The 17,549-nt window shown below is 41.3% G+C and overlaps 1 protein-coding gene across 7 annotated transcripts in view; it reads right to left on the reverse strand.

Annotated features, from left to right (window-relative positions):
• The window catches only part of ARHGAP12 (Rho GTPase activating protein 12), a 173,750-nt gene that overhangs the window by 51,065 nt on the left and 105,136 nt on the right, over positions 1-17,549 (reverse strand). For 5 of the 7 annotated variants that reach the window (XM_074984963.1, XM_074984960.1, XM_074984957.1 and 2 more), the window contains one exon: positions 8,848-8,973. The exons of the other annotated variants lie outside the window; for them this stretch is intronic. In XM_074984963.1, the coding sequence (XP_074841064.1) occupies positions 8,848-8,973 (126 nt within the window). The remainder of the gene's footprint in view (positions 1-8,847; positions 8,974-17,549) is intronic. 7 annotated transcript variants of the gene reach the window in all.

A 17,549-nucleotide genomic window follows, 5' to 3' on the forward strand; every position in this document is an offset into this window, starting at 1 on the left:
CTCAAAAAGGAAGTGCTAAATCTTGAAAGACCAGGAAAGTCATTCAACTGAAAGAAAAAGCTACATGCAATTCTCCCCTACAGATCTTTAAAGGGGAAATTTCAAATAATAGATCTTGTTTTGTTTTACTTGTTATTGATGGACATTCTCGTATTACCTTTCTGAGGTACTTCTCCAAAGTTATCACAAAAACCAGATTAGCAAATGATCTAATTGCACATTTAGTCTGGGTCTACATAGCGCTCTGTCCAGTGCCTCTACCAGCAGAGCCATGCACACTGAGCTTCTCGGGATTGCAAACGAGTTCCCATTTACATACTCCTGAAGCTCATTACCACAGCCACGCAGGAGTTTGGTGATGGCAGAAGGGGATGCCAGCACAGCAGAGGCTGTGTGGATGTGCTTCTTCCATCTAAATCCCCCTCCGTCACCAGTGCTTTGCGTGTCCAGTGGCACCTGTGTGCTGCTGCTAGGCACGGAGCAGGTACTGACTGACATTTCTGAGTTATAAATCATGAAGTAAATTTTTGTAGCCCAACTGGTGACCTATACAGCTGCTGCTGTTGCTCCTTTGACTTTCACCCTTCACAGTCATTTTGGTTTTTCCACAGAAATTTTCCTACAAGTTAGGTGTACTGCAACTATGATCTGTGTTTCTGTCTGCATCTACCAAGGTAAAAGCACTTTAGTTTGTAGATAAAGTGAAAAGCTGTCTTCCCTGTTAGTGTTATGAAATTTTAGGTAGCTTTAAAAAAAATTAAACTGGAGAACACCAAGGTATCTGATCATGAGCTACATGTTCATCCAATGCAATGCCACAAAGGTCATCCACCCACCTCCTCAATGATCTGAACAAGAGTTGTAATATTTTCCAATTTCACTTTCCATTCAAGATTAGCTTTTTAGCTCCTCTCTATAGCTCCATCTTTTCTCACAACATTTTCACATTAGCATCTAGTAGAGAATGCAGTTTTTGTAGAGCATTTGCAAGTGCATACTACCTCAGAGCATGTAGTACAGCTCTGACACCAGCCATAAGGGATCACTAGGTGAAGAGGAAGTAAGCTATTGGCTCAGACCCCTTAAACCCCAGGTTGATCTTCCTTGGGTTCAATATCGCTTAGTCAGGATGTACAAAACAGAACCAGTTGACCCCTGTACTCCTCCATCTTGCAAAAAGTAAGGGCAGTCAACCAGAGAGTTTCCCTGATGACTTCCTTCAGTGAGGATGGCCAGGTAAGTCAATTATAGGTAAGTCAATTCCAGCTATGCAATTGCCACAGCTGGAACTGCATATCTACAAATTGACTAAGGTTGAGCGTAGACCTGGCCTTAGTGTTCTATGTTGCTATTTCATTGCAATGTACCCCTTATTGTCTTCTAAGAGACCAGTAAACAATGGAAGTGTTAGTAATGCTGCTCGACAATAATTCTCCTCCCCGGTCCAGAAAACTCTCTCATTCGGCACCAGTCAGGTTCCCAGAGTGCCTGGCTACAGGGGTTCAACCAATAGCTATGTTTTGGTAGTGGTCGGATAGCTCAGTGGTTTGAGCACTGGCCTACTAAACCCAGGGTTGTAGGTTCAATCGTTGAGGCGGCCATTTAGGGGTCTGGGCCAAAATAGATTAAAATAAAAAAAATTTGTCAGGGATAGTGCTCGGTCCTGCTGAGAAGGCAGGGGACTGGACTCAATGACATCCTGAGGTCCCTTCCAGTTCTATGAGATGTGTATCTCCACACACTTATTTTACCATCAAAATCACAAAGAGGACATGGATGAATCATTCTACAAGAAGGTAATAAGATTAACTAGCATTATTGTAAATTTTAACTTCTCTGAGAATATGTTGGAACACTAGTACAGTATGACTTTATGGTTATGTCTACACTACAGAGATATTTAGAAAGAAGCCCTTCTGGAAGATCTCTTCCGAAAGAACTTCTTTTGAAAGAGTACATCCACACACAAAACAAGCGGATCAAAAAGAGTGATCTTCTCTTTTGAAAGAGCATGTCTACACAGCCCCCCCCTCCCCCCGCTATTTCAAAAGAACAGGCTAGGGATTGAAAAATCAGGCCCCAAAAGGACTGCTCTTTTGGAAAAAAAAAGGGCCTATGGAGAGCCTACACACATTTTCTTTCAAAGAAGCTTTCAAAACAGGGTGCACTTCCTGAATTGGGAAAGGAAGAGCGATTTTGAAACAAGCGCCACATTTTCAATTTACCTTCGAAAGAACACTGTGTGTGTAGATGCTCCATGAGATCTTTTGAAAGGAGTTCCCTTTTGTCAAAAACTCACTAGTATAGATGCAGCTTACATGTCCTGCAAATTCTTAACATCAGAAGACCAGTCTGATTCTGAAAACTCAGGAAACAGCTAGAGGTCATCTCTTTTGGATTTGGTTTTGATCAACAGGGATGAAGCAGCTGCAAATCGGAAGGTGATTGGGAACTTGGGAGAAAATGATCATGATCTCACAGAACTCAAGATCCCATGGAAGGAGTACATGAGAATAAAAAAAACAAGACTGGACTTCAAGAAGGCAGATATCAATCAACTCAGAAATAGCAGGCAAGGTCTGTGGAAAGACTAATACGGAGGGAGAAAGGAAAGAGTCACAGGGAACTGGCAGTTCCTAAAACTGTGGCAAGGGTGGGGAACCCCAGGCCTGTGGCCCAGATCTCGCCAGTGAGGCTTGGGGCTCCCCTCTTCAGCTCATGGCTCACTGCCAGGTGTGGTATACTGTTGAGCCCCAAATCTCATAGACCAGAGATGGGCAAGCTAGAGCCAGATCTGTCCCATGGACTCTGCCTGGAGAGGATTTACCCCACCAAAAACCTCAGCCAATCAGAGCACAGGCTCCCGTGACACCAAGGTCATGGGGACACCAAGTGGACGTTCCCTCCCCTTGCACAAGCCCCTCTACCCCAGCCCACTCCTGCACCCCAATCACTCTCCCAGAATCCTCAACCCCCTGTACCCACCAAAACTGTCCAGCCCCAGCCCACTCTTGTACCCTCCCTCTGGCCCAGACCCCATACCTCAAGCCTTTTCTGGCAGCCCCCTCCCACACTCAACCCTTCATTTTGGCTCAACCCCAGAATCTAGGGGGCCCACAAAATCTACTAGTCCTGGCTCCCATAGGATATGCAAGGGGAATGAGAGGAGCATCTTATGTTGTTTTTGTCAGATGGGGAGCAAATTAGCTAGATTCTCTTTTTTCCTCACTTGTGTGGCCTGTGACCAACTGTTCTGTAGGTCAGTGGCCCCAACCCATAAAAGGTTTCCCATTCCTGAACCAGAGGCGCAACATCAAGCTATTCTCATTTAGAGGAAATGTAAGAGGCACAAGAATCCTTTTAGCTACCTGCAAACTAGCCATCCAGCAATTAAAGAAAATCAGTCATGATTATTGCACATTGAATCATTCTATTAAACAACAATACTATTTATTTAATATCTTGGATGTTTTCTACATTTTCAAATACATTGATGTTAATTACAACACACTTCAAAGTGCATAGTGCTCATTTTATTTTTGATTACAAATATTTGCACTTTAAAAAATGGTATTTTTCAATTCATCTTATAGAAATTGAACTATAGTACTTGTATTATGAGAGCTGCACTTACAAATGGAGAATTATGTACAAAAATAATTGCATACAAAAACAGCATAACTTTAGAGCCTCAAGGCCACTCCACCCTACTTTCTGTCCAGCCAATTACTCAAGCAAATTTAATTACAATTTGCAGAAAATGTTACCCACTTCTTATTTCCAATGTAACCTGAAAAAGGAAAGAGGCATTCACAAGGTGCTTTGATAGCTAACACTTCAAGATATCTACATGCCAACAGTGTTCCCTGTGCACTCATGCATCTGCTTGGGAGAAATTCAAATGCCACCCAGCTGATTAATAGGGTGCCTACAAAGGTAGGTTTTGTGTTTCTGTGAGTGGTGCACATAACGCAGTGCAGATAAATTATTCTGCACATGAATGTAAAAGGCTTGCAGGTAATGTTCCCTCTAGATGCGCTAAAAGTTTTGTATGTTCCTTCATTCTTCATCCAACATTCCACGGAACATACATCCAAGCTGGCAACAATTTGGAACAGTGGCTGAAGTATGAAGGATCATATGATCATTTGGCATGCCTGGCATATAAATACTTGGAATATCAGCTACAAAAATACCATGTGAACACCTGTTCTTACTTTCAGATAATACTGTAAATAAGAAGCAGACAGTATTATCTCTCGTAAATGTAAACAACCTTTTTGTCTTAGTGAGTGGCTGAACAAGTAGGAGCACTGAGCAGACTGGTAGGTGCTAAAGTTTTACATTGTTTTGTTTTTGAGTGCAGTTATGTAAAAAATGTCATCATTTGTAAGTTATGTTTTTATGATAAACAGATTCACTACAGCACTTGTATAAGGTGAACTGAAAAATACTATTTGTTGTATCATTTCAAAGTGCCAATATTTGTAATAAAAACTGAGCACTATATGCTTTGTATTTGGCACTGTAATAGAAATCAATACATTCTAAAATGTAGAACATATCCAAAAATGTTTAAATTTGAATTGGTATTCTATTTAACAGTAACAGAGAGAAAGTTGTGCTAGTCTATATACTCTCAACAGTGTGATTATTCATGATTAATTTGAATTAATTGTATAAGTAAACACATATGCATGTAGGGATGACAAAAGACAAAAAAAAAAAAAAAAAAAAAAAAAAATCAGGAAAGCCAAGGCAAAGAATGAGTTACAACTTTTGAGGAATGTTAGAGACAACAGAAGGGGTACTTAAATATATATCTTGAAAGAAAAAAAAAAAAAAAAAAGACCAACGACAGTATGGGTCAGCTGCTTAATGAAGAACGTTAGTGGGTAGCAGACAATGGAAGGAACACAGAGGTATGCTCAATGTGTACTTTGCTTCAGTCTTCTCACAAAAAATACTGACTGACTAGTGAAACTACCATGGACAATTAAGGAGTGCAAATCAGAATAAGTAAAGAATGCATCAGAGATCAAACTAATGCGAATGAATTCAAATCAGCAGAGCCTGATGCTGTTCACCTGAGTACTGAAGAAATTAGTTGAATAAATCTCAGAGACACTGGCAGCATTATCTGCAAACTCATGGACAACAGAAGATGTGTCAGAAGTCTGGAGAAGGGCTAACAATGTCCATATTTAGAAAGGAGGGAAAAGGTGGAGCCAGAAAACTAATAACCAGTTAGACTAACTTCACTGCCTGGGAAGCTTCTAGAGCAATGTTTAAAACATTCAGTTTGGAAGTATGTGGATGATAAAAGGAGTAATAAATAGCAACCAGCACCTTATCAAGAACAAGTTATGCCAAACCAGCCTGATTTTCTCTATTGACAGGATAGTTTGGCTAATAGGAGGAATGCAGACATAATATACCTTCACTGCAGCAAGGCTTTAGACAGTCTCCACGGCACTCTAGTAGTCAATTGGAAAAATGAGGGACCATCCCTGTCTTTTGATATCAGACCAATGACAGGATTTAGTGAGACTAATAGGGCTATAGACTAAGATAAGCACCTGAAGGTAAGTCTGCATCGCAACGGAAAAAAAAAAAAACATAGCATTGAGTGTCAGAGCTTGAGTTAGTTAAGATGGGCTCAGACGGAGGAGCTAAAAATTACAGTCTTGACATTCAGGTTTGGGCTGGAGCACAGGCCCTGGGGGACACTAATTTTAGCTCAAGTTAGCTGACCTTGATCAGTTGAGGTTGTGCTGCAGTACAGACATACGTTATGTGTCTGAATGATTTTAGAAGCCATTAGTTGGGGTAGGGAACCCTTTTAGGGCCACAGGGCTTCCCCCAATGGCCAGATTAACTCTTCTGAGGGCCCGAGACGAGTAGATTTTGTGAGGCCTCCTAGGCTAGTGTTTTAGAATTCTGTGATTCTGTTAAGTCTATAAGGTGCCACAGGACTTCTCGTTCTTTTTACAGTCAAGAACATGACAACATAATGGATTACTATAATGGTCTGAACAAAGTCCTTACACCAGAGACAGAACTGCCATTCCCAGACAAGCAAAGATTAAGGGACCCAGACTAATAGATATTAGTGAAATCCTGATTGCCACCCACCCCACTCTGTTGCACTTTTCTTCTACCAAATACAAAAAGATTAACAGGAGGAAAAGCACTTGTGTTCTCATTTAGTGTGTGGAAACAGACAAAGATTAAGTTATGCGCTCATGATAACACTGCATAAAACAGAACCAGGCTTCCTAACACCAATGTTGTGCTCTATCAGATAGAGATGTTTTTGCTTTGTTTTTCCAACATTCAACTTGCTCTGTTAACAGGTTAAAGTAATATTTTAATAAAAGACCAAACAAAATTAAAAACTTGCAATATCAACAGCAGCTTTTTTAAATTTATGTTTACTGATCACTACTTATGTTTCATGTTTACTTTTTTTAATTCAACAGCTTTGACAATGAAAATAATTAGCAAAATTTTGTAGTATTTGGCTTGTAAAAGCAGCAGAACCTTTATTTTAAAAAAAGGCTGGAATCTTTATAAAACTTCTGTTTTTACAAAACCTTAATTCTAATTAACAAACAGGCTAAAGTAAAAGTGCTCTTCAGTATGTTAAAGTGGGAGTACAAATCTGAAGTCCCCTGTTTTTCCTTCATTGCTGAAACTAACTCTGTAAACCAGAAGGTCCTCAGCAGACTTCAGTGCCTACTATGTGTCCTCAATTCCCACAGAAGTTCTCCCTATACAACGGAAATTTCTAAACAGTTTTTAAAACAATTCTACTCAATTGCTTCAGTAAAGTATTTTGATCTGAACAAAACCCTTGCCCACATGAGAGCACTCACAAAATTTGTAATTAATTTAGCTGAGCCATTTTTATCCTGCTTGAATTTTGGCAGAAATCTCCCCAAGAAAACTCTGAGTTCCTAATACTGATAAGATTTAGTTCTACACTGAAAAACATCAATGGATGTCACATGTGTAGCTTGAATTTAAAACACTATCAAGCTGCAGGTGCAGCAACATGTTTACATACCCTGGTAAATTAGTAATGCAGGCCATAAATGGGTATAACTCAGTTACAGGAATCAAACAGGCAAAGTTTTGACAGAACCCTTCAGGGTCAGAAATTCTTACACTTATGCCTTGTACAGCACAAAAACCAGTGATTAATATTAGTATTTGCAAATCCAGATTTTGTCTCACAGTATAGTAATTTATTCCATATTTTAAAAAAATATTGTAAATGTATATAATGCTCTCAGTATTACCTGTCTCTAACCAAGGGGGCATTATACCTACATAACAGTATCAAATGGTTTAAAACCTGTGGCTATGGTTACACTACAGTGCTCTGTCAACAGAAGTCACCCTCAGAAGAGATTTCCTGACAAAATTTCTGTCAGACTGCAGCCACACACAAAAGCCAAATCCTAAGAGCGCTCCACTGTCTGAGCAGCCGGATTGCCTGGCTGCTCTCTCAACAAAACAGGTACCCAGAAGCACAGCAGACAGGGCTGCCCTCTGTTCTGGATGCCCTGTCTGTCAGGAGAAGGCAGAGCATCCACACATTGCTATTTTGTCCTGGTTAAGAGGCAGAATACTGCTGGCAAAAGTGCTGACGTCAGGATTTTTCATACATTTTAACTATAGTACACAGAATTTGCCATTGTAAGTAGTATCACATTTTCTACAGAATAATGGGTAGCAATCTCAAACTTGTACTTTATTACTTGTGCTCAAAAAGTTTGTAACTGATATGATCATATTACACAAAAATATAAGACTCCTCGTAATTGCTTTGCCTTTTTTGCAAATTATACAATCTTGAAGAAATAAAAATCACATGGATTATAAATCACTACACTATTCATCTAAAATTTCTGGAAATACAGATTTCATTCTTTTATTCCATGGCTTTTTGCTATTTTTTTATGTTTAAGTCTTTAAAATAAAGAGCTTATGGTGCCTATAGAGTTCCCTTCACTGAGGTTCATTAGTACTTTATACACCAATATGAAGATTAAGGGCTAAGTGGCTTTACCAGATGTTTCAATAAAATGCAGTTCCTGCAGGCCTTTCTAACAATGAAGTCTTTTTTTTTTTTTTTTTTTTTTTTTTTAAATTGCCACTGAATTACAGGAAATACAGCCATTGCTTGTTTCCAACACATTTCTGTTACAGGTATAAGAAGCCTATTTGTGAAGGATTATTTTTAATTAATTTAATTTAATGGAATATAGAGGAATATTTGTTAAAAGAATAACGTTACTGCATATTGCAACTGTCACTCCCATCTTAACTGCAACAGTGAAGCCCACATAAACTACCGAAAAAGAAAACTACATCCTTGCATTTCATCAGCATTTTCATACCATATCTCAGCTGCAAACAGTTCAAGCCTTCATATACCAGGTACCAAGCCTTTTATGTAACTGATATCACATTGCTAATTATCTGCCTTTTTAGCCAAAACACAGGTGGCTTCTAATTAGAAGCAAGTAAATGTTTTGTGACTTTCCAAAGCCTAAATAAAATTCATCAGACAATCAAGTGAAGGCTTAGAATCATAGGGTTGGAATAGACCTCATGGCTTATGGAAACAGTTCAGAAGAAAGGAAAATAGTTCAAAGAAGATTTTAAAAAAAAAACCTCCTTTATCAAAATACAAATATTTCACTGAGTATTTACACGCCCAGTGCATAGTGCAGGAAAAGTCACTAATCATGAATCCTTCAGAAATTAAAGTGAATAACCACTTCACAAATCGGACCATGGCCAAAATTCTAAATTTGCTTTTTAACTCATTCCTACCTTATCATTGGTGTCCAACACAATCGTGCTGTGCCTCCACTTTGTCAAAACTATTGGTTCTTGCAGCCTCCTGTCCAGACTCCTACTTTTAATTATTTCTCTTTGCTGCTGTGGTGAAGCATTATACTAAAGAGGAGAAAAATCACACTATCAACAGGGTCAACTTTATACTAATATAAATCCCAGAAAATTCATCTGTATATTTTCCATAAGCACAGTTTTTCATATCACTAAATTCAGCCAGAAAACTGCAAATAGCCTTTTTTTAAACTGTAAGTCTTGAACGCTAAACCACCTGATGCTGTTTTCTAAAGAGGGAACTAACGTGATGCAATTACACTATCATTTCTGTATTTGATTTCGGGCCCCAAATTCTTACTCCTGCAACTGTAGGCATTGGAAATAACACCGAAGTACAAGTGCATTTTCAGCCGCCCCTCAAAGTGGAATTAACATTGGATTTAGACTTTTAGTCTCCACACTGCAAAGTGTTAGCAACACTACTATCAGTTGCATAAAAGGGGAGCATCAAGTCACCTCACTGTGATACCTCTGGATCAAGAGCTATGACAAGGTCTAAGTGTGTAGCATCCAACCCTATTTGGCCAAAAGGACAGTTCATGTGGGAATAAAGGAGACACTGCAGGGCAGTCTAATCCAGGGGTATGCAAAATTGGAGGTGGGCCCCCTGAGGAGGGGCATAACATTTTGTAAAGTGGACACAGCACAATCGGCTGCTGGATCTGAGGCTCATCCATCTAACTGAAAATGCTGAAATATGATACTGTTTCATGAATGTTTATTCATATTTATACCCCATTCAATAGAGTTTTTATATGGTACTTTTTTTTCCTTTATATATATTATATATATATATATATATATATATGCTGAAAGGGTTCCCCCCCCCCCGCCACCCCACAGATGAACATAACCGTAAATTCCCTGAGTTTGGATTATATTAGGCAGTTTGGGAGGGCCCTGCTAATTGCACGGACAAAAAGTGGGGCCCGACAAAAAGTTTGCTCACCCTGGTCTAATCTGATACGCAATTCCTGTCCACCAGTGGTGTCAATACAATAACCTTCTGGTTTAAGGAATATTTATGATACAGTTGACCACAAAAATAATATATTTAAGAGTAAAAAGCTGCTATTTAGTTTAATAGCCTGATAATATCCAAAGATGCATGGCTTAAAGGAAAGCAAAGACTGTAAGTAAGGCTATGCACTTTCTCTGCAACACTAGCCCTAAATTTTGTAACAAATGCACCATCTCTGGCACAGTGGCACTAAATTATCAAGTGCACAGAAATCCATGCAGCATTCAAGTAAGTTAAAAAACATTCCAAACAAAGCTTTCCATTCAATATATAGAACAGCAAATAAGAACTGTATATTTTAACAATTAAAGACATCTTGACTGGAATCTATTTCTGGGTCAATGTTAGAGCAGCAAAATCTGCTCTCTGGACCACACTGGATGACTAAGATTGATCTTACTGATATGTTACACAAAGACTAACACATTAGGTAGGACATACACCAGATGCAGGACACCAGAATTTTATTAAAACGTAAAGAGGGGACAACACTAACTTTATGAATAAAGTGCTTTAAGACCTACTGATTAAAAGTACGATGCATGAGCAGGGAATTATTATTCTCACTTTTGCCACTGGCACATTATGGTGACATTTGGCAAGTCACAACTTTTTAACGCCTCAGTTTTTCTATGTGTAAAATGGGAATACTGTAATGCATACTGATGCTTATAAAGAACTTTGAAGTCTACTAATAAAAAATTAGATGAATGTAATGAATGAACATCTTGAGTTGTACTACATTCTAATTAAGAACCAACACAGCTACTGCCATAGCAAACAGCATGCTTACATCAGCAGCTTTTCATTTTACTATATTCAGGGCTCACACTAAAAAAATAAAATTTGGTAATTGCGTCCAAAGACAAGTCTTAAGCCTTCTATACTGGTAAGAATAATTTCACATCTGAAAACGTAGAGCCATATTTGTCTGTCATGAATTCAGTACCATCTAGTAAAATAGTGAGGCATGTACAGTTAACCCCTGCTTTATGCGAGTTCAACATATGCGTTAATCGTATTAACATGAATGTCAAAATTCTGGGCTTCAGCAGGCTGCTTCGCCCATCTGGGGGAAGCGGGCGGCTGTAGCCTGGGGGTGCATAGCTTCCCCTAGTTCAGGGAAGCCACAGGGCTGCTCCGTTTAGCACTCTGCTACCAGCTCCAACGCTTGGAGCTGGCAGCAGAGTGCTGAGAGGAGCAGCCCCATGGCTTCCCCCTTCAGCGCTCTGCTGCTGGCTCCAAGTGCTGGAGCTGGCTGTGGAGCACTGAAAGGAGCTGTCCCGTGGCTTCCTACAGCAGACAGAAGCCAGGGGGGCGCTGCTGCTGGGAGGAGGGGGAAGGAAGCCCCTCAGCCCCAGGGAGCCAGGCGCAGCTGCACCTGGCTCTCAGGGCTTGGAGGATGGGAGAGCGGGCACGGAGAGAAGTGGGGGAAGCCCCTCAGGCCCCATAGAGCTAGGCCTGGCTCCTGGCGGCAAAGTGGAAGTCTGGAAAGTGACCAGGCGCTGCTGCTCCAGGTTCTCAGGGGCTCAGAGAAGGAGGGAGGGGTTCACCTCTCCTGATTTACGTGAAATTTGAGTTACATGGGCATTGTGAGAAACGCACCCCCCACCCCGCATAACTTGGGGTTTTACTCTATGGCTCTCCATTTGTTCCTCTCTCTAATCAGAGCTGAACAGTCAGCCATTTGTTCTTTCAAATGAGGACAGGAGTGAATATAATCTTTGGTTGCTTCCTTACTTTGTGTGTAGACTGTAGAGGTATTCCTGCAGTTTATAATGTATCAGATGCTAAGCATTATCTAACAGCCTTGCTCATACTACAACTAAAAAATAGAGAGTTACCTGTTCCATAACTGGTGTTCTTTGAGATGTGTTGCTTATGTCCATTCCAATGGAAGTATGTGTGCTTGTGCATGCCCAGTTGCCAGAAGTCTTCTTCCCCTAGCCAGCAGCCATCGGGTTGGTGCGGCAACCCCTGGCGTGGTGCCATTGTGACAGCCAAAAGCACGCCATCCAATCCTCTCCCTGCTCAGTTTCTTCTTATCAGCTACTCCCACAGTGGGAAAAGGTGGGTGGGTTTTGGAATGGACATTAGCCAAAATCTCAAAGAACACCAGTTACAAAAAAAGGTAATGGTCTTTTCTTCATCGAGTGGCTGCTCAAGTGCATTCCAATGCAGGTGAATGAAAGGTGATGTTAGGAGGCGGAGTCAAAGCCTGAGAACAACTGCAATACAACCCTGCCCTGCCTACTGCTGCATCCTCCCTCAAGTGCTGCGTAATGGGCCGCAAACATGTGAATGGAGGACCAGGTGACTGCCCTACACATCTCCTTAAACAGGACATGGGCCAGGAATGCCACTGAAGATGCCTTCACCCTCATAGAATGAGCCCTAATCAAAGGAGCGAGTACCCCTGCTAGCTTGTAGCATTCTCTAATACATGCCACTATCCAGGAAGAGACTGGATGGCCCTTCATCCTGTCTGCCACTGCACCAAAAAGCTGTGACAACTCTCTGAAAAGCTTGGTTCTGTCTATATTAACAAGCCAACGCCTTGTGGACATCTAAAGCATGCAGGCTCTACTCTCTTGGGGTGGCGTGTGGTTTGGGATAAAACACCGGCAGAGAAATGTCCTGATTCACATGGGAGAAGACCACCTTAGGCAAGAAGGCCAGATGTGGTCTCAGTCTAACCTTGTCCTTGTAGAACACCATATACAGTGGGTGCATAGTTAGGGCTCTAAGTTTGAACACCCTTCTGGCTGATGTAATGGCCACCAGAAAGGCTGTTTTGCACATTAAAAAACAACAAGGAACAGGAAGCAAGGGGAGTCAAATGGGACCCCCATAAGCTTAACTAGTACAAGACTAAGGTCCCATGAGGGAAAAGGGTAACACACACTTGTGGCTTAGCTTTTTCCAAGCCTTTTATGAACCTTTTCACCACTGGGTCCAAGAACACCGATGAAAAGTCTGGGCCGGGATGAAAAGCAGAAATGGCTGCCAAGTGCACTTTAATGGAGGAAAAGGTCAACCTTTCCTGACTTAGGTACCAAAGTAATCCAAAATGGTCGGAATTGTAGCCTTGGGGGGTGGGGGGGTAAACCTTTTCTGCACCATTCACACCATTAACCTTTTCCACTTCTGCAGATACGTGGCTCTAGTAGAGGGTTTCTTACTGTTTAGGAGCACCTCCCTCACCAGCTCTGAGCAGGAAAGTTCCATGGTGCTGAGCCATGAAGCTTCCATGTCGTGAGGTGAAGCAACAGAAGGTTGGGATGCTGCGACCGCCCCTCATCCTGAGTCAAAAGATCTGGGCATAAAGGGCATGCTACTGGTTCACTCACCAACAGGTCCAAGAGGACCAAGTATCAGTGCTATCTGGCCCATGGTGGAGGCACCAAGATCACAGAGGCTTGATCCTAATGGAATTCTGAGGAGGACTTTGTGGACGAGAAGAACCAGGGGGGAATGCATACAGGAGTGGGCCTGCCCAAGGTACGCTGAATGCATCCTCCCACAATCCTGGACTCCAGTTCCAGTAAGAACAAAACATCCAGCACAATCACACTGAGATAAGTGGTAAAGAGGTCCACCTTGGGAAAGCCCTAAATTTGCAAAAATTAATTACAGTGCATCCGGGTGAATGGACCACTCGCTGTTTATAAAGGACCTGCTGAGGCATTCCGCTATGGTGCTGTGGACCCCCGGTAAGTAGTGAGCTTGCAGAAGAATTCTCAGAGCCCAATGGCCTCGTGACACGGGAGAGTACCATGCACTCCCGACTGTTGATATAATACATTACAGTCGTGTTGTCCATGCTCACTGACATGCAAAAGCCCTGCCAAGTCATCCTGAAAAACCTTGCACACCAATCTGATGGTCCTGAGCTCCCTCACATTGATGTGAAGCCCAAGAACTGATGCACCCCAGAGAGCATGAGTCAGTGCTCTCCAAGATGCACCCCCCCAGCCTAAGTCCGACGCATCAGTTGCCAAGGACGGGGAGGGTTGAGGAGGCCAGAAGGGAACCCCCCCACACGCTGTCTGAGCATCCAGCCAGCAACGCAGGGTCCACAGAACATGCTGAAGCGCTGTCAATAACATGTCTATATTGTCCCTTACCAAGTGACACACCAAAGTCGGCCACAACTGGAGAGGGTGAAGCCAAAGTTGAGCATGCTATAGCACGAATGTGCATACCACCATGTGGTTGTGGAGTCTCTTGCAGCATCTGACTGTTGTGGTAGGGAACCTCAACATGTTTATGATGCTGGCCATAGCCTGAATCCTACTCGCCAGCAGGGAGGCCCTGGAAAGTACTGAGTCCAAGAGAGCTTCCACAAACTCCATCCCTTGCGTGGGAAACAGCGTTGACTTTGTCTTGTTTACCAATAACCCGAGACTGTCAAATGTCAAACCTCAAATGTTGCTGATCTTAGGCCTATGAGTTCCCTTTGACCAACCAGTTATCCAGGTATGGGAACAACTGGTTCCTGTGCCTGTGGGGGGAAAACTATGTCTACCACCATGCATTTGGTGAAGATCCTCAGAGCTGCTGAGAGGCCGAATAAGAGGCCAATTCGCCACAAAACTTAGGAACCTCCTGTGAGGATGGTAGATCACAATGTGGAAATATGCATCCTGTAAGCTGAGAGCAGCGAACCAGTCGCCTTGATGCAACAACAGAATTATGAGTTCCCAGGGGGACCATGTGAAACCTCATCTTTTTTACAAACTTTTTCAGGCCTACGAGGTCCATGAGGACTCTTGTACCCCGTTTGGATTTTGGTATTAGTAAATAATGGGGAAAAAAATTCTTACCCTGGACTGAGGGGTACCCTCCTCTGTTGCACCTCACTTGAGGACAACTGTCACCACAGCAAGGAGGAACTGGAGTGGGGAGAAGGTCAGGCGGTGTATATACTGGCTGCCAAAATGGCGCCACTCCAGGCGGCACCGTTTTGACCCGATAGCTCCTGGCTAGGGGAAAAAGACTTCTGGCAACTGGGCATGCACAAGCATGCACACCTGCATTGGAATACACATGAGCAATCCCTTGAAGAGCTGAACTGTTTCATAAGGGCCATACTTAAAGTTAACACAACTTGTAGGATTCAAATAGTGTTCTCTATTGCAGATAAAGCAACTTAAGAAATGTACAGGCTGAAAACATATTAGCTATTTATTTTCAAGTACAGAAAAACATGGTTACTACTTATTTTAGTAATATTATCCAGCATCATTGTGAATTTATGTCAATCTGCGTAGTTTGATTGTTTTATATTTAATGTGCTTTTTAAATATTGTGTAAGTTCAGAGCCAAGGATAAGTGCTTGGAATTCCACTAAAATAAAAAATTGCATTATTTCAAAGTTAATGTTAAATTTGTAAAACATGCAAGGACTAACTGCACCTGATCAATAGTCAAAATTGTCTCATAAAACCATAGAGAGACTTTATTGGGGCAGAAAAGTCCATTTTGAAGGAGGAAACAAGGCAATTAAAAAAAAAAAACCAAGTTTCAACAGTATTTTTGGCTGAAACACAAGACAGATAAACAGAGTTCAAATCTGAAGAATTTATGACAGCCTAGTTAAAAATGCAGTGACAATAAGCAGCACTTCTTAGCAGTTTAAATAATTCACACTGCTAATGTAAACTATGTTAATATAGGTCGCAAATTTTCTGAGGGAACATTTGCTATTTTTCTATTTTCTCACACTGAAGGGTGTCAAACAAACACTTGAATGTTTAAAGATCATTTTTATTTCCTCTTCATTGCGCAATATACCTTAAAAACAGTGGAAAAAAATAGTGGAAACAATGAAATGAGGATAAGGCTGGTGTATTTATGAGCTAAACATTAAACATACAGGAAAATAGTCCATTTACTTTACGGCTTATTTATGTCCAGTTTCATTTCTCTGAACCTACCGAGAGAAATAACCATCTCCTTTACTAACATTTAACAATGCTGCCTGAAGAAGTCTTTTGACGTAATCTAAGCACATTGGAAAAGTTTGTTAATTTCTTCACCCTGAAAGTAAAGGGCTGGCTTTTTAAAAATAGTTCCCTGGCATAGAATGGACATAGTCTACATTAATCCCATCACCAAATGTATCAACATTCTTCTGTTGTCTAATAGGGTTATGCTTCTGGACCTAAACATTAAATAGCAAAATAAAGACAATGGATTTCAAGAAGACAAACTATAGCAAAACTCAGGAAGCTGGTAAGTAACATACCATGGAAAGCAAGTCCAAGAAGAAAAATAACTGAACACACTTGGCACTTATTCAAAGAGACATCATCTAGAGCAAACTACCCACTGCATAGAAAAGACAGGAAATATGGCAAGAGAACACTTTGGCTTAACCAGGAGATCTTCAATTTTATCAAAAGAGTCCTACAACAAAGGGAAATATAAACAAACAACACAAGTACGGTATATACTCCATCATAAGCCAGTTCATTTATAAGCTGCCCCCAACTCCATTTTTGACTGACTCATTCATAAGCCAACCATATACTGTACTTCAGTGTTTGGCAAACTTCACATCCCAGCCCATCTGGGTAAGCTGCTGACGCAGCAGGGCATTTTGTTAGCCTGAAGTGTCAGCAGTCATGGAGCCCTGCTGCTCCCAGTGTCTGCAATTCACCATTCCCAACCAACTGGTGGCAGTCAGCACATCCCTCAGCCTGAACTGCTTCCCACTGCTCCCATTGGCCAGGAACAGCAAATTGCAGCCACAGAGAGTTGAGATCTGTGCCTCCCAACACTCTAGGTGAACAAAATGCCACAGCACACCAGTGGCTTACCCTGACAGGCTGACCCCTGCTGTATTTCTTTTTTTAAAAAGTGCTAAATTTTATTTTTACAAAGTTGTGTACCTGCTATTTTACAATTTAATAAAAATAACATGTACGTACACTGGTAATATTTATGTCCACATAAATAAATCCCTTAAAAATACATGTGTCCCTAAAGTTCAGTTCATACCCACATGCTGGCCACAGCTAATGGGAGTTGTGGAAAGCTGTACAGCCTGAGGAACATACTAGCTGCCACTTCCCCCTGCTCCCGTTGACTGTGACCGGCAAAGTGCAGCCACTGGGAGCAGAAGAGCTCTGTGCTTGCCAACTAAGCTACATATGAGTCGACAGTATAACATGGTCACAAAAAACCCAGACAGTATTCTGGGATGTATTAGTAGGAGTGTTTTAAGTAACATACAAGAAGTAATTCTTGCCCCACTCTATGCCAATTAGGCTTCAACTGGAGTACTGTGCCCAGCTTGTGCCACTCTTCAGGTAAGATGTGGACAAATTGAAAGAAGTTCAAAGAAAAGCAACAAAAATGAATAAAGGTTTAGAAAACATGACCTATGATGGAAGATTGAAGAGAAAATGATTTATTTAGTCTGGAAAAGAAAAGAGAGGAGTCATAATTCTCAAGTACCCAAAAGATTATTACAAAGAGGAGGGAGGGAAAAATGTTCTTAACCTGTGAGGATCAGACAAGAATCAATGAGCTTAAATTGCAGAAAGGGAAGTTTAGGTTGGACATTAGGACAAACTGCCTGCGAAAGTGGTTA

The sequence above is a fragment of the Carettochelys insculpta genome, chromosome 2 (assembly GCF_033958435.1).
Source record: "Carettochelys insculpta isolate YL-2023 chromosome 2, ASM3395843v1, whole genome shotgun sequence".
Taxonomy (NCBI): Eukaryota; Metazoa; Chordata; order Testudines; family Carettochelyidae; genus Carettochelys; species Carettochelys insculpta.